General features: G+C 33.6%; 1 protein-coding gene across 1 annotated transcript in view; it reads left to right on the forward strand.

Moving 5' to 3' along the window:
* Positions 1-16,106, forward strand: part of PROSER3 (proline and serine rich 3) — a 1,217,796-nt gene that overhangs the window by 658,479 nt on the left and 543,211 nt on the right. The window contains exon 8 of the mRNA XM_044080441.1: positions 7,531-7,730. Within this exon, the coding sequence (XP_043936376.1) occupies positions 7,531-7,730 (200 nt within the window). The remainder of the gene's footprint in view (positions 1-7,530; positions 7,731-16,106) is intronic.

Genomic DNA, 16,106 nt, shown 5'->3' on the forward strand with positions numbered 1-16,106 from the left:
CAAGGTACAAATAACTGGGCTAGACTAGAGAGAAATTATATTGCATAATTGATATCTTTGACACGCATCCAATAATTATTTCAGATCATGTGCCAATAATTATTAAGATAAAAATGAAAGGTTTTCACTTGATAAAGCTCAGGATTGCCTGAGCGAAAGCGCTTGTGTGATTTTATCTGTGACTTTTGGAATACTTCAGAAATAAAAATACAGCCTTGTGGACTTTAGCAGAGTTCCGGTTCCTTTCTTCAAGGTCGTGGATTATTCTTTGCTTGTCTTTGGTTTTTTGTGCATTACTTCACTTAAAAATGAAAGGTAATGATTTAAAAATGAGACTGGTGCGTCCCCACCTATCTGTTAAAAAGAGTTTAAAGAATGAGTAGTGGAAAGTATTCAGGAGTTAATACTAAACATAGAAAGTTCTTCAGAAGTTGTAGTTAGTGAGTGGGATAAAATGAACACTAAGTTAAAAAAACAGGGTGGAAATAAAAGAAAAAAATATAGTTAAGAAGTAACAAGAATTATTTAGAGGGGCTGACAAAGGCTGAAGTATTGCAGAGTAAGAGGAAACTCACAAAACTAGAAAATTGCAAACTGCTTAAGAGAAAATAAGGGAGTACTTTGATGATATGCGTGAGTTTAGAAAGTTGCTGTTTAGCAATTGTTTTGACTTAGGCAATAGAAAGTAGAAACAGTTGACAAACGTAAGGAGTCTGTAACAAGAAAAATCATCACAGATCCTGTAGATGAACTAGAGATATTTTGAAAATGTTATAATAAACTTGTATGAAGCAGAGAAATGTGGAAATTGAGACAACGCTCAATTGGAAATATTTATGGACTATTTAAATATGCCAAGGTTAGAGGTAGATGAGGTTCATGTTCAACAATTAAGACAGGAGGAGATGAGTTAAAATGGTTATGTGTAACCAATCTGCAGGAATGTCTCCATGATTAGATGGTATTCCGGTGGATGTTTGGAAGCTAGGAGGGAAGAAAGTGATAACGATCTGAAAGGTTTTAGCAGTGTTTTAAAAGGAGTGGCAGCATCAACATCCTGGAAAAAAGCTGTGGTGGCTGCAATATCTAATGAAAGTTAAATACCCATTAGATTGAGCTTCATATAAGCCCATTTCAATTTTAAACCAGTATTATAAAGTGTTTGTCTATAATGGCTAAAAGTATGGCAAAGGTGTTGCCAAAATCGATAGATATGGATCAATGTGGTTTTGTGGAGGGTAATCCAAGTATTTGTAAACATTAACAGAACAATGATGATACAGAAGGAAGCAGAATGTAAGAACATACTACTGTTTTTGGTGGGTCTTGTTACAGAGAAAACATTCAACAGAGTACACTGGGATTTTATTAGTAGATCAGCGGAAACATTTGCATTTCCCTGATATAATAATAATAATAAGGTTTATTAGTAGGATATATGGATATTGGAGTCAAAAATCAAAGTGGGAGGGTTCCTCTCTGGTAAGTTGTCTGTCCAGAGGAACCAGGCAGGGTTGTCCTCATTTCCCTTTCTTATTTGTATTATATTTAGAACCGTTGGCAAAGAAAATAAGAGACTCAGAAATTCAAGGATGTAGTTGGTATGGTGATTAAGAAAAGTTTGGTTTTATTTGCAGATATTATTTTGTACCTGATAAAATCAGAAAAAAACATTTCAGTGTTGTAGAACATTCTGAGATAGTTTCAGTCTTTTCAGGATATCAAATGAATGAAGATAATACAAAGGCTATAGCTGCAAACTATATATCCACACATGAATTGATTCAGCAGTACTTCATGATAAAATGATGTATTTAGGAGTCTATGTTAAAAAGGATTTTGCTATAGCAGCTACGGATATGTGGGAAGAGACTAAACTAAAGATAATACAAAAATTGAGAAACTGGAAACTCTTGTCAATGGATATGGATAGCAAGATACAAGCAGTAATGTATTTTAAGTCCCTTTAGTTTTATACACTAGTCCAGCATATTTTTATCAACCATTGGAGAAGTTGCGGATAATAATTAATAAATAGTTTAAATATTTTATCTGGATGGGGGGCGGTAAGAAACAAGTGGGATAAGTTGATTCTTCCAGTAGAACAAGGTAGTTTAGGATTATCTGATTTGAATGGATATTTTAGAGCTACTCATTTAAGGTTCTTGTAAATAACACAAGCAGAAAATCAAATGAAAAGCACTGTTTAGAGGAGAAACCAGGCACCGGACAGCTCTAGGATAAAACCAAAAGGTTTATTAAAACAAAAACACAATGTAAAACGCTTGACAAAACACTGCGTTTTTCGTCTATGCAACAGACTTCATCAGACAACAAGAAACAAGTTAAAAACGTATATATATATGCTGGCAAAAAATTCAAATCGTCCAGTGAAATTACATCTCATGAATATGCAACATAAATGCGTGATGTAAAATAATGACTGACTCCATAATTAAAACATTTTCGTATTATCATGACTCAACCTTAAATTCTAATAGGAAACTGGTAACCTAAACCTACAGAAAAATGTATAGGTGATGATCACATATATAAACTCTTGTAAATATGCATAACCTGTGTGTTAAAACTCGAAAGGAAGTGAGCTCTCAAACAGCTGTAGCACCAAAGTTCCAATCTTTACACAACACTACCATCAAGTGGCCAAAGTGTAAAATGACATGAAGACGCACACGGTAAACAAATCTATATAAAGTTTATATATATATATATATATATATATATATATATATATATATATATATATATATATATATATATATATGTGTGTGTGTGTGTGTGTGTATAAGATGTGAATACATAATAAATGTAAATAAATTAGATGAGAGTCAATGAAATTCGGTAAATAAATAAATATATATAAATATATAAATCTCCCCAAGACCTGCAATGAACAATAAATATCATAAATATAAATATTTCTAGTATGTACATCTGTAAAATAAATAATATGAATATACATATACATGTAAAAGAGTATAAGTGTATCTCAACAATGGTAGCAGCATCTCCACTAAAATCTGTGATAAAAGCCCTATTGTATTGCTTAGCTGTATTATTGGAGCTGTCAGTAAACTCTACCATAGTTGTTTGCCCAATATTAGTTAAAATTTTAGCCTCTTTACCTAAGATGGGTTGAAATCTATCTTTTCTACCTCTAATAACTTCTTTAATTTTCATAACAAATTCTAGAGGGTATCCCCTTTCCAAAAACATCTGTGCCAAAAACTCACTTTCTTCAGCAAAAATCTAAGACATCAGATGTCATTCTGGAAATTCTAATGAATTGACCTTTCACAATACTTCTTTTCTGATTAATTGGATGTCCACTACTAAAGTGTAAATAACAATTAGAAAAAGTTTTCTTCCTGAATAATTTTGACTTAAAATAATTTTTGTCCTTGATTAATGTGATAGCTAAGTAATTCATTTCTTTAAAACTGATTTCATGGGTGAATTTTAAAAAAATTGTGGTGTTAATATACTGTATGAATTCATCTAACCTTTCTTTACTATCCTTCCATAATATAACTATATCGTCCAGGTAGCACTTATATAAACACCAACAGTCTTTATATACATTGTGGTGAATAAAATTCATTTCCCAGGTGTTTAAAATCATGTTAGCATAAATAGGGGCACATCTTGCACCCATTGCTACACCACTTGTTTGTTGAAAATATTCTCCTTGAAAAAATATATAATTATGTTTTAACACCATTTCCATTAAAACCGTACAGGTATATATTTCATTGACCTTTAAATCACCAAAAGACCTAATGGCTTCTTCAAACCATTCAAGACCTAAATCATGTGGTATAGAACCAAAAAGGTCAACCACATCAATGGTCACAAAAATAAGATCTTTATTTAAACATATAATCTTTAACATTGTAAAGAAAGTCCCAAGAGTCTTTCAGGAATGACATACCTTTCATCATTAATTTTTTCAATTTTATATCTATGTACCTAGCTAAGGGTGAAATTGCTGAAACTTTAGCAGCTACTATGGGGCGTAAAGGTGGGTCAGTAAAGTTTTTATGAACTTTTGGGATCCCAAAAATGGAAGGTATTTTAGGCTTATCATTGTGTAAAAAATCAAACAAATCTTTGTCAATAAATCCTTCCAAGATTAAATCATATAATGTTGAATATATTCTTCTATAACCAATGTTTATTTCGTTTTTAGATACATTACTATATTTTGACACATCAAGTAAAATATTGAACATTTTCGCTTCGTACATATTCATCAAAACTATACCGCCCCCCTTATCAGGTTTCATCACTCTTAGGTTAGCATTCTCCTTTAATTGTTGCAGTAATTCATCTTCAGTAGGTGAAAGGTTTGGTGCAAATTTGTTTTTCTTAACTGCCTGTCTTAACTCATTCTCTACTAAATTCTCAAAATTCCTGAGTTGTGCATGGATAGGTAAATTGCAAATACTTTTTTTTTAATTCTTTAGATAGCACGTGTTTCCCCTTCACCAAAAATCAGTTGAAAGTTTATTTTTCTTAAAAACATTTTTAAATCTATCACAAGTCTACTAATGTCACATTTTATTCTGGGGACAAAATTCAACCCCTTAGAAAACAAGCTAAAATATACATTGTTAATATTTAGTTCTGTATAGTTAAATATGTTAAAAATTTTTAAACTCATTGCAGGTGCAAACAACAGAATTCAAATGGTCAAAACTCTCATCATTAAACATCTCCATACCATCTAAACATACTGTCTGCTCAAAACTTTCGTCAGTAGAAATCTTCATGCCAGTAGAACATACTATCTCCTCCCCCTCCACCCATTCTGCTGAAAATTCCCTTCTCTCTGATTCTTTATTCTTTCTGACCTCCGGAGGGGTGGAAATTCTAAAGGGTCCAAGTTGTCTTCATCAATCATTTGAAATTCCTTATTATTATTGTAGCCCTTCTTCTCGAAACCACTACTATTGACATAATTAAATGTAGCTCTAGGTTTGGGATATTGTAAATGGTGTTCATATTCAAATGTCTCTTAATTTTCTTCTTCCTTTCTAAAATTCTATCACATTTCATGTCAATAACTTTTCTCAACTCAAAATATTTCTTTTTTTCTTCATCTACTGTAAATAAAAGATCCTTAGTGATACTTTCATTTACTGTGTCAGTATGTTTCATTAAAATATCCATTTCATCCTCATTATTCTTAATGATAGCCCTAATGTCGAAACCCCAATTATCAAACATCTTAAGTAGTAAGGCATGATTCACACAAAATAGGCAGGCGAGTGGAGATGGTTCTAATAGACATGCTCAACAGTCGCATTCAAGCCCTTTGGGAACCATGGATAGAGCCGAGAACATACCTAACATTTTCTTAAACAGTGGTGAAACTAACAATTTAGGAGATCGAAATGATGTACGGAGGAGAGATTGTGGTACGCCAGAATTACCAGGTGACTTTATGAATCATGCATTAAATCTAAGCGACTGGCTCAAACAGAGATGATGAACATGTTTCTAATTACGCTGGCAATTTAACCACACTCAATGACTTGTTATTTAAATATAAAATCCTGAACATGGATCATATAAATAAGAAATAAGGAGAGAGTGGGATTTTTGGATTCAGATTCTTAAGAAGAACAACAACAATCATACAAAATATTATACAAAATATATTCATAAAGTAGAAGAAAGTATTCTAAGAACTAAGCCAACAATGGGAATGGAATGGAGAAAGGAGATTCTTTTGATAGGATAGGAATTACTACATGTAGGGGTATAGAGAATAGGCAAGAGGTAGCTGGAGTTTACTGGAGGAAATAAAGTTACCAAGGTACTGGGAGCAAATAGAAATGAGAGATAAAAAGGTAATAAAATGGGAAGAAGGTCAAGAAGACATTTGGACTGCAGGCTAGAGACTGCCTTACCTATCAAGGATCGATATTAGAATATAGGCAAACAGAAAGGGTTAAGGGAATCCTAAAGAAAGACCTGTCCTGGTAGAGTTTTTAGTTGAATCTAGAACATAATTTGCTGTTTAAAAAAGGATAATTAGTAGGGCATATAAAATACTACAGAATAACTATAGGAATCAATTAGAGGAGGATAGAAAAGATTGAGAAGAGAGATTGGATAAGCAGTTCACAAAGAAATAATGGGAGGACATATGTATGATTCTCAAATATGCAACAAAGTCTAGAAGAGTAAGAATTTCTACTTGAAGTGTTTGCCTAGGTATTTTTATACCCCAAGTAGACTCCAAAGAATATTTCCCCAGGCAGATGACAAATATTGGAGGTGTGATGGAGAAGAAAGAGGTACCTGGGAACATATGTTCTGGGAGTATAATAAGTTGGCAGTCTTTCAACATTTCACACACAGTTCTCTGCCAGAATTATTAGGTGACCAAATGAGTGTAACTAAGGAAATAATTTTTTGAACTGGAATATAGAATCTGAATTGCCTAGAGTAAGGTCTTGTTAAGTTTAATTCTAGTTGCTGACAAAAAAAAAAAACATTTTCTAGAAAATGGAAATCAAAGTCTAAACCAACCGTCTTTGAAGTAATGAATATTGTAACAGAGATAAAAAATGGAAATGAGATCTTTAGAAAAGATAGGAGCAAATTACATATAAAATGGAAATTGTTGGAACAATACATGCAGAAAAATGTTTTGGAGGAGAAGTGAGGTTTAGGAGAAATCAAGAATTGACCAGTTGATGTATGGATTGATTGTACTGTACAGACAAATACTAGTGATGTATAATATTTGTAACTGTGAACATGTTAATACGGCTTGTTTTCTTTTATATAAATGTAAGTTTGCTTATGTCACAAGTGATAATTCAGTAAAGGTGTTTAAATAAAGAGAAGACAATACATCCATTGGAGTAGTAAATTCTTTTTGAATCAAAGAGTTTGGAAAGTATGCCAGCATATTAGACCACAACATAGGCCTTTCTGCTTTTAGTGTGTTAAAGGACAAATTCTGTAAAGATCATTGTCCTAGCCATGACCCAACATGCCTCCAGAGTGCATTTTTCAAATCAACTCACATTTGGAAGGGAAATTGCCTAGGCTTAAAATGACCCACAAAGGCAGACAGTCCAGTACTTGCCTGTGAACCTATGAATATGAGTGTAGACAGAAGGATGAAAAGGTTCAAGGAGTGGGAAAAGGTAGATTGTAAACAACATTAGGACATTTGTTTTCCATAAAGAAGTTAATAGCTGTATTGAGAAGCTTCTCTTAAGAGGCTGCGGGTTTGGAAATAGTGGAATAAATGCAAAGTATTTGAAGTACACAAAGGCCTGATTCCATTGACTTGTAGAAGATTGTAGATATTTAGTTAGGACTGACAGCATATCAGCTAAACAGAGAAGTGGATTAGGTTGGTGTTCCATATCTCCTGTTAAAGGGTATGTTTCTGTTATGTTCTGATGGCTTTAGAATGTAGTTGCTACGAATGGTATAAAGCACAGTGTGTAATAGTGGCTATGTATGACATATTTTATTTTGTAGGTGAAGTGAATACATCTCAGCTATCAACAATGTCCTTGCCTTATTATCCAGTCCATAAACCTCATTCTACCATCCGTCCTGAGGATGATATTCTCTTCCAGTGGCGACTACGCAGAAAGATGGAGCAGGCAAGAGAGACTGCTTTGCCAGTTGTAAGCAGGAGGAAGTTCCATTCTCCACCCAGCAGGCTTCCTAGACAGGTAAAACTTTGAGAATAAAATGCAAAAAATAATAGTGTCGGTTTCCTAAGTTAGTGTTATTGGGTGGGATTTTCAAAGAGAAAAAGAGTGGGACTGTATAATTCTGATTTAATAGGAAGCAACCAACTAGCATAGAGCTTTTGAATAAGTAATAAGTCTTTGGTGGTGCAGCAGAAGCCTATACTTTGTATTTTGAGCAATTGTGTACAACAGAACATGTAGCAAGTTACCTTTCATATAGTGTCATACAAGCACTGTATGTACACCCCTATAGAAAAACATAAATCTGCACGTGTAGCAGAGTTCTCTCTCCTTAAACCCACACAAACACACACTATCTCTTCATTGTAAAAGTAAACATAAATGCTTGTGTAGTGTAGATCGTCCCTCCAGTAATCCTATCCTAACATTCAGTTTACTAACATCTCCTAGCCATGTGTATAGTTTTGTGACACTGTTCACCCCCACCTCTTTACTTCTAATATTGCTTTTATGATAGCCATATAGATAACCAATAAACCTGCTTTATATAACTCAACTTAAATACAATATTAAATATTTTCTGACCTATCTTGTTCCTTCCCTCACCTCCATTTCTTTGAATTCATAAACACTAACCACATTATCTGTTATCTGTTTGACAAACCTGCTAATAATCTCTTCAAGTGCTCAGTGTTCAACATCTAGTAATGCAGAAGTATATTTTATATGTAGTAGTTTGCCTTTATTCCATATGAATAAACAAGTAATCTCTGTGGTATCCTTGAAGTCTCAAAACAACCCACTAAACAGGTATAGTGGGTCCAAAAACAAACCAGTGTAAGAAACATCTCTGTGTGGAAGATTTTCAGTCCATATAGATCTAATTAATCACTGTATATTAATTAGATCAGATAATGGTAGTAGAAGTAGTGAATTTAAACTCATCCTAAGTAAAAAAAAATAAAAAAATATATCATTTGAAGTATGCAAGTATAATATATAAGTATTCAAAAGTAATCCAAGCAGGTTAGACAGTCTGTTTCCAGTCGAAAATCCTTTATTAAGTCCTTTATTAAGTTAATAAAGGATTTTCGACTGGAAACAGACTGTCTACCCTTCTTGGATTACTTCTGATAATTTTGTATAATATTTAAAATTATATATTTTTTATTTTTTTTTTATTATTTTTTTTTTACTTAGGACGCGTTTAAGTTTGCTACTTCTACTACCATTATCAGAGCTGATTAATATATAGTGATTAATTAGATATATATGGATTGAATATCTTCCACACACACAAATTTCTTACACTAAACCAAGAAAATACTGAGCCACACCAGAAGCAGTCCCTTTGTAGTTTAATTATAAGATAAAGGGGGGGGGGGGCTTGATGCCCAACTGAGAGCAGTCAATTTTTAGAGCTCCATAAACTAGTATAATAATATAGGAAAAGTTTATTATTTCATGTTTAAAAATGTCAGAAGTCTATAAACTACTAAACTACATAAATATCAGTTTTGGTGGAGATGTAAAAAACTTTTTCTGTCAAGTAAACTGGGGATATATTGAGTCACTGAATATGAACAACTCATGGAATTCTCACCCAGATGCTGCTTTTAAAAAGAACTGCAATTGATGACATCTACCTTACAGAAAGTATCTTTGAATATGGATAGCTTTAAAAATGACTTAGAAAACCTCAAATTAAATTCTCAAAAACAGACTGATACTCTTAAGGAACTATTACTGCAACATCATACAAAAATAACAAATATAGAGACTTCTCTAAATGACATTGAAGGGAGACTCAAAGAGTAAGAATTCCAAAAAGAATTTCTGCTTAAACAGAATACATGGCTGATTAACAAAATAGATGACTTAGAAAACAGGGAAAGGAGAAATAACATAAGGATCTTTGGTCTGCCTGAAAACACTGAAGGTGAAGACATTATTTCATTCTTAACCTGAATTCCTGAATTTTTAGACTTGAAAGAGGGACTTTCATTTGGAATTGAAAGGGCACATAGAGCACAGAGGAAACCTGCTTCTAACTCAACAAATACTCCACCTAGATCCATAGTTATAAAATTTCTTTCATTTCTGGACAAGGAACTAATATTAAAATCTGCTTGGAGAAAATCACCCTTAAAATGCAATCAAAGCCTGATAAGGTTTGACAATGATTATTCTTCCAGAATACTAGAAGAAAAGGAAACAAGTCTGGCCAATAATAAAACTGTTGAAACAAAACAACTTAAAAGCACAGCTGGCCTTTCCAGCCAAGACAAAAATACTTTTTGCCAATGAGATGAGAACCATTAATGACTTAGAAGAAGCTACTGTATTCATCAAAAACAACAACACAGTGTCTATACCAGAAGAAATGGAATGGATGGCCCCTACTCTTAAAAGAATAAAAGGAACAAATCCTTGGACTGATGCTAGAAAGAAGAAACAAAAAACTGAATCCAAGATAGCTGTCCCAAAAAAATTACTCTTACAACTACATCTCTCAAAGTATCAACTGATATGGTACATCACTTGTTATCTGTTTTTATTTAAAAAAGAAGGGTTTCTTAAACAACTGAGAAACAGTAATGATTTATTCAGAATGTTCAAAGAGTCCAATAATTCTTCACAAACAAAGGTAGGTCAAGATGGGTTACTATTTACATTATATATAAGCCAAACAAAGCAACATGTAATACAAACATAGAAGTTTCTGTTCCCCTACTTGAACTCAGTGAATACTTATCTTGTTCATTTTTTGTTGATGTTACTTATAATAATTTAAGTGAAGGTACCATTCATCAGAGTTCAGACTCAAATGTAACAAATTAACATCATATATAATAGCAGTAACAGTAGAGTGTTTTGAAAAAAAAAATGCTGTCATGGAGACTAATGCCTTCAGTTCAAGTATGATTTCGAAATGTCATGTATATCCTGGTTAAATAATAGTGGCAAGCTCTTAGTACAAATGTCATCATTATTCTGTCTAAACATAGTTAATATCAATTATGGCAGGTATCATAGCTTCGAGTGCTGTTTGATCAATTCTGATATGGTGTGTGTTGATGCAGCCATGTCTGGCAGCTAGTCCAAATGTCATTATTATTCTGTCTAAACATAATATCAATTCTGGCAGGTATCATAGCTTCAAGTGCCGTTTGATTAAGCCTGACATGGTGTAAGTGGATGCAGCTGTGTCTGGCAGCTGTTATATGTTGCCGTTTCCATCTCCGGGAAGCTGTGGGTTGTGGCTTGTGATTGAGATTTACTGACGGTTGTGAATTAGGAAGAGACATTTGGTATTTTAATCTGGATCCAGGAGAAGGGAGTGGATAGAACTGTGATTTGGGATATTTTGGCAGAGAATGTTTTTTTGTATGTCTGCTGAGTGAGAGCTGGAGGAAAGTGTCTCTTATTGTGGCAGCTTGTTGGGAGGGTTTTTTTTTTTGTTATCTGTTTGCTCTCTCTTCTTTTCCTGGCTGCTGCCTCACTGAAAGGGAGGGAATTTAGGCTTGAAATTGGAGTGAAGTGAGGCTTTGCATCAGGTGCATCGCGAGCCTCTGGTACATGCAGTACACAGACACACTAACAGAAACAGACACTCCCAAGTTGCTATGGAAACTGAAACAGAGTGACAACAGTGCTTAACAGCTCTGAGCAGTCTATGAGATGATTCTCGGCAATTACTTTTTGGTTTAAAACAAATATATATATATATATATATATATATATTATATGTATAGGGCTGTTTTAAACCACAAACACACATATTGATGGTCTCCCAACACTTCGTTTAGCTCATTAAGTTGATTCTTGATTTTAAAAAAAAGAAAAAAATAATACAGTCCAATGAAAAAGTATGAAACTCCTTCCTGATTTTTAATTTTTTTGCATGTTTGTCACACTTAAATGTTTCAGATCATCAAACAAATGTAAATATTAGACAAAGATAGCCCAAGTCAACACAAAATGTAGTTTTTAAGTGATGATTTTATTTATTAAGGAAAAAAACGATCTAAACCTACATGGCCCTATGTGAAAAAGTAATTAATAACTGGTTGTGCCTCCCTTAGCAGCAACAACTGCAATCAAGCATTTGCGATAACTGGCAATGAGTCTTTCACATCGCTGTTGAGGAATTTTGGCCCACTCTTCTTTGCAAAATGTTTTTAATTCAGCCATATTGGAGGTTTTCGAGCATGAACCGCCATTTTTTAAGGTCATGCCACAGCATCTCAATTGGATTCAAATCCAGACTTTGACTAGGCCATTCCAGAACCTTCATTTTGTTTTTTAAGCCATTGAGAGGTGGACTTGCTGGTGTGTTCTGGATCATTGTCCTGCTGCAAAACCCAAGTGCGTTTCAGCTTGAGGTCACGAACAGATGGCCTGACATTCTCCTTCAGGATTTTTTGGTAGAGATCAGAATTCATGGTTCCATCGGTCACAGCAAGTCATCCAGGTCCAAAAGCAGAAAAGCTGCCCCAGACCATCACACTACCACCACCATGTTTGACTGGTGGCATGATGTTCTTTTTCTGAAATGTTGCGTTTCTTTTACACCAGATGCAACGGGATGCACACCTCCCAAAAAGTTCAACTTTTGTTTCTTCAGTCCACAGAATATTTTCCCAAAAGTCTTTGGGATCATCAGGATGTTTTTTGGCAAAAATGAGACAAGCCTTTATGTTCTTTTTGGTCAGCAGTGGTTTTCACCTTGGAACTCTGCCATGCATGCCATTTTTGCCCAGTCTCTTTCTTATGGTTGAGTCATGGACACTGACTTTAACTGAGGCAAATGAGGCCTGCAGTTCTTTAGATGTTGTTCTGCGTTCTTTTGTGACCTCTTAGATGAGTCATCGCTGCGGGAGTAAGTTTTGTAGGCCGGCCACTCCTGGGAAGGTTCACCACTGTTCCATGTTTTCTCCATTTGTGGGTAATGCCTCTCACCATGGTTCACTGGAGTCACAAAGCTTTAGAAATGGCTCTGTAACCTTTTCCAGACTGATATATGTTAATTACTTTGTTTCTCATCTGTTCCGGAATTTCTTTAGATCGCGGCATGATGTCTTCCTTTTTGGGATCTTTTGGCCTACTTCACTTTGTCTGACAGGTTCTATTTAAGTGATCTCTTGATTCAACAGGTCTAGCAGTAATCAGGCCTGGGTGTGGATAGTGAAATTGAACTCGGCTCTCCCAAAAATGTGATTAACCACAGTTACTTCATGATTTAACAAGGGGGGACAGTTACTTTTTCACGTAAGGCCATGTAGGTTTGGATAGCTTTTTTCCCTTAATAAATAAAATCATCACTTAAAAACTGCATTTTGTGTTTACTTGGATTATTGTTGTCTAATATTTGTCTAATATTTAAATTTATTTCATGATCTGAAATATTTAAGTGTGACAAACATGCAAAAACATAAGAAATCAGGAAGGAGGCAAATACTTTTTTCATTGCACTGTAACCACAGTTTTATATTTAAAATGTATTTTGGTACAAACACATTAAAAACTTACATAAGAGTGGAAGTCTGAGTTATTGTGAAAGACTTAAGAGTACTTGGTCTTGTGCAGTACCCTTTCCAATGGTCTGGGAGGTGAGCTTGCTCGGATGTGTTGGGCATATGGGGATAGCTGATTCTAGGGGTGTTTGGGTTTGCCTGGAAGTGCTGGAGAGTCATTGGATTTCCTTTGTGGAAATATCTGTGGGAATGGAGGGTGTGTTGAGTGGTTCACTGACAGAGTGGCCACTACATGGAATGGGCTGGTAAAATGGAACAGGCCAAATACTGGTTTGTATATTTTAAGAACAGCCTGGAAACACACCACATGAATTAATGAATGGTATTCTGGCAAAACTGGATGGCCATTATTCCCCGTGCTTGAAGTACTGATGTGTGTATGTAAGGATGGAAATATAATAAATAAGAGACTAGAAGGGTCTCATAATTTAAAGTCTGTGGACTGTATAAACATGCTTGGAAGGAGCTAATAATAAGAATAAACATTACAGCTTGGGGTCTCTCAAATAACTAAGCAACAGCCAAAAAAAAAAAAACACAATAGTTATGTAATGTATGATTTTAGTAAATCTAGATATAAAATATATAATTGTCATATAAGATGAAGTAGTCTGCTGAATTTAGATATTAAAGACAGGATTTAATAACCTGGGCTTGTGTATAATAACACTACTGTCTTAACTTGTCATAAGTGACATACACTACAATGAACATCAAGGGGAAGCATGATAATTTTCTTATATAAGTAAATATGCAATTCCTTTTAACTTGAATTGTAGTTTTTGTTACCCATCTTGACCATATGCAATTCTTAAGCGGTTACCAAGATAACTAATGTTTTATACATGACATCAAACTGACAAAGTTGTTCAAGAGAAACAATAGAAGCCTGAACTTGAAATGTCACAGAATGTAACAATTATATTCTGAACAAATAGTATTAAATTGACAATAGACACTCAGTTTAATAACACGGGCTATTAAATTTGTTTCATGATCTGAAATATTTAAGTGTGAATTATAAGAAATCAGGAAGGAGGCAAATACTTTTTCATTGCACTGTAACCGCAATTTTATATTTTAAAATGTAAATAAAAAGCACGAACACCGAAACCGTACCAGCCACAGTGAGTTTAATGCTCCAAAATATTCCAAAATGCTCCAAAAATGCAGACAATGTTCAACACACGAACAACTAAGCACTTTTGCCAAGGTAAAAAACCATAAGCATACTCAGAGTTCATAACAATTACATTCTCCATTTTAAATGCACAATTAAATGATCTACAGCCAATGCCAGTTAAGTAATTAGAACTTAAAAACCCACTGAAATTACACAGATTATTTTAACCCAAAGATCAACAATAAACTTGAAACCTTATTCATACAATCATTGTAAAAAATATACAAGTATAAATGATAGTAATACTTATTAAAATACACCAGTATTATTTCCTGGCCTTAATTTAACTATTTTAACATGATTAGATATAAAATTAATTGCTAAACCACTATGTTGTGTTTAACTTTTAAGAATGGCTTTATTGAAATAAAATTATTCAAGCCTGGGGGGGGGGCAGTAGCATTGGTCCGTAATTGCCACATTGACTCACGGGCTTCCAATACTGATTCCGAATTACCCCCCACACATTATCAGCCATTCTATCAATAATAAAAAATAAAAATGTATTAAAAGGAACACACTTCCTAGAATGACAATACAGGGCATTGTGGGATCTTTATTTGTGATCGCTCTTACATTTACTTTTATATTTAAAATGTATTTTGGTCCAAACACATTCAAAACTTACATAAGAGTATAATAACACTACTGTTTTAACTTGTCATAAACGACATACATTATATTGAAAATCAAGGGGGAAGCATGATGATTTTTTCATATAAGTAAATGCGCATAACGAGTCATATAATTGCTTTAACTTGAATTGTGGTTTTGTAACACATCTTGACCATACATATTACTTAAGCTGTTACCAAGGTAACTAATGTTTTATACATGATATCAAATTGACAAAGTTGTTCAGGGGAAACAGTAGAAGCCTGAACTAGGAATGTCACAGAATGTAACAATCGCATTCTGAACAAATAGTATTAAATTGACAATCACTCAGTTTAACCGTTGCAACTAGAATGTTGCCATTTAAATCTAAAAACTCTCACTATATGCCATAAAATGGCTGTTTATGAATATGGAAAGGGAAATTGTAATCATTAATCACAATAAGTGAATTTGTTGTTTTTAACCTATAATTTCACTCATTTTATAATAAGAAATGACAGATATGAACATCCTTATGTGTAGGAAATGGGAGGAAGAGGGATCCACTGATAATTAAAATGCACCAACTTTCATCAATGTTTACATAAAACAAACTTGATGCTTTAAGTAAGTTAGCAGCAAACAAAGTGATTACTTAAATGCTGGCAAACAATGAAATATAATTTCTGATATATCCAGTAAAATATATTGTATTATAACATTAGGTATACTTATTATTACCATCTATTTATATTAAGTAATACGTTTTGAAAGACCATCAATAAGAGTGAATATGTTAAATAACTGTGTGCTATAATCTTTTACTGAGGTTTTATATATGACACATCCTAGTTTACTATGACTGAATTGCTTGTCATCTATCTTTCATGTAAATATTAATTGCTTATACAATAAGTAGACATTTATATTGTAGTAGAATTCTGTTTAATCAACAATAGTACTATATCTGTTCAAAATAGTATAAATATTGTTTATTCCTATTACAAATATTCTTCATATGATAAGTGAAACTATGGAGCTCAGATGTTCTGGATTGTGAAGGTATGAGTGATAATC

This window comes from Protopterus annectens, chromosome 8.part0 (genome assembly GCF_019279795.1).
Source record: "Protopterus annectens isolate FY-2018-M chromosome 8.part0, PAN1.0, whole genome shotgun sequence".
In the NCBI taxonomy this organism is placed as follows: domain Eukaryota; kingdom Metazoa; phylum Chordata; order Ceratodontiformes; family Protopteridae; genus Protopterus; species Protopterus annectens.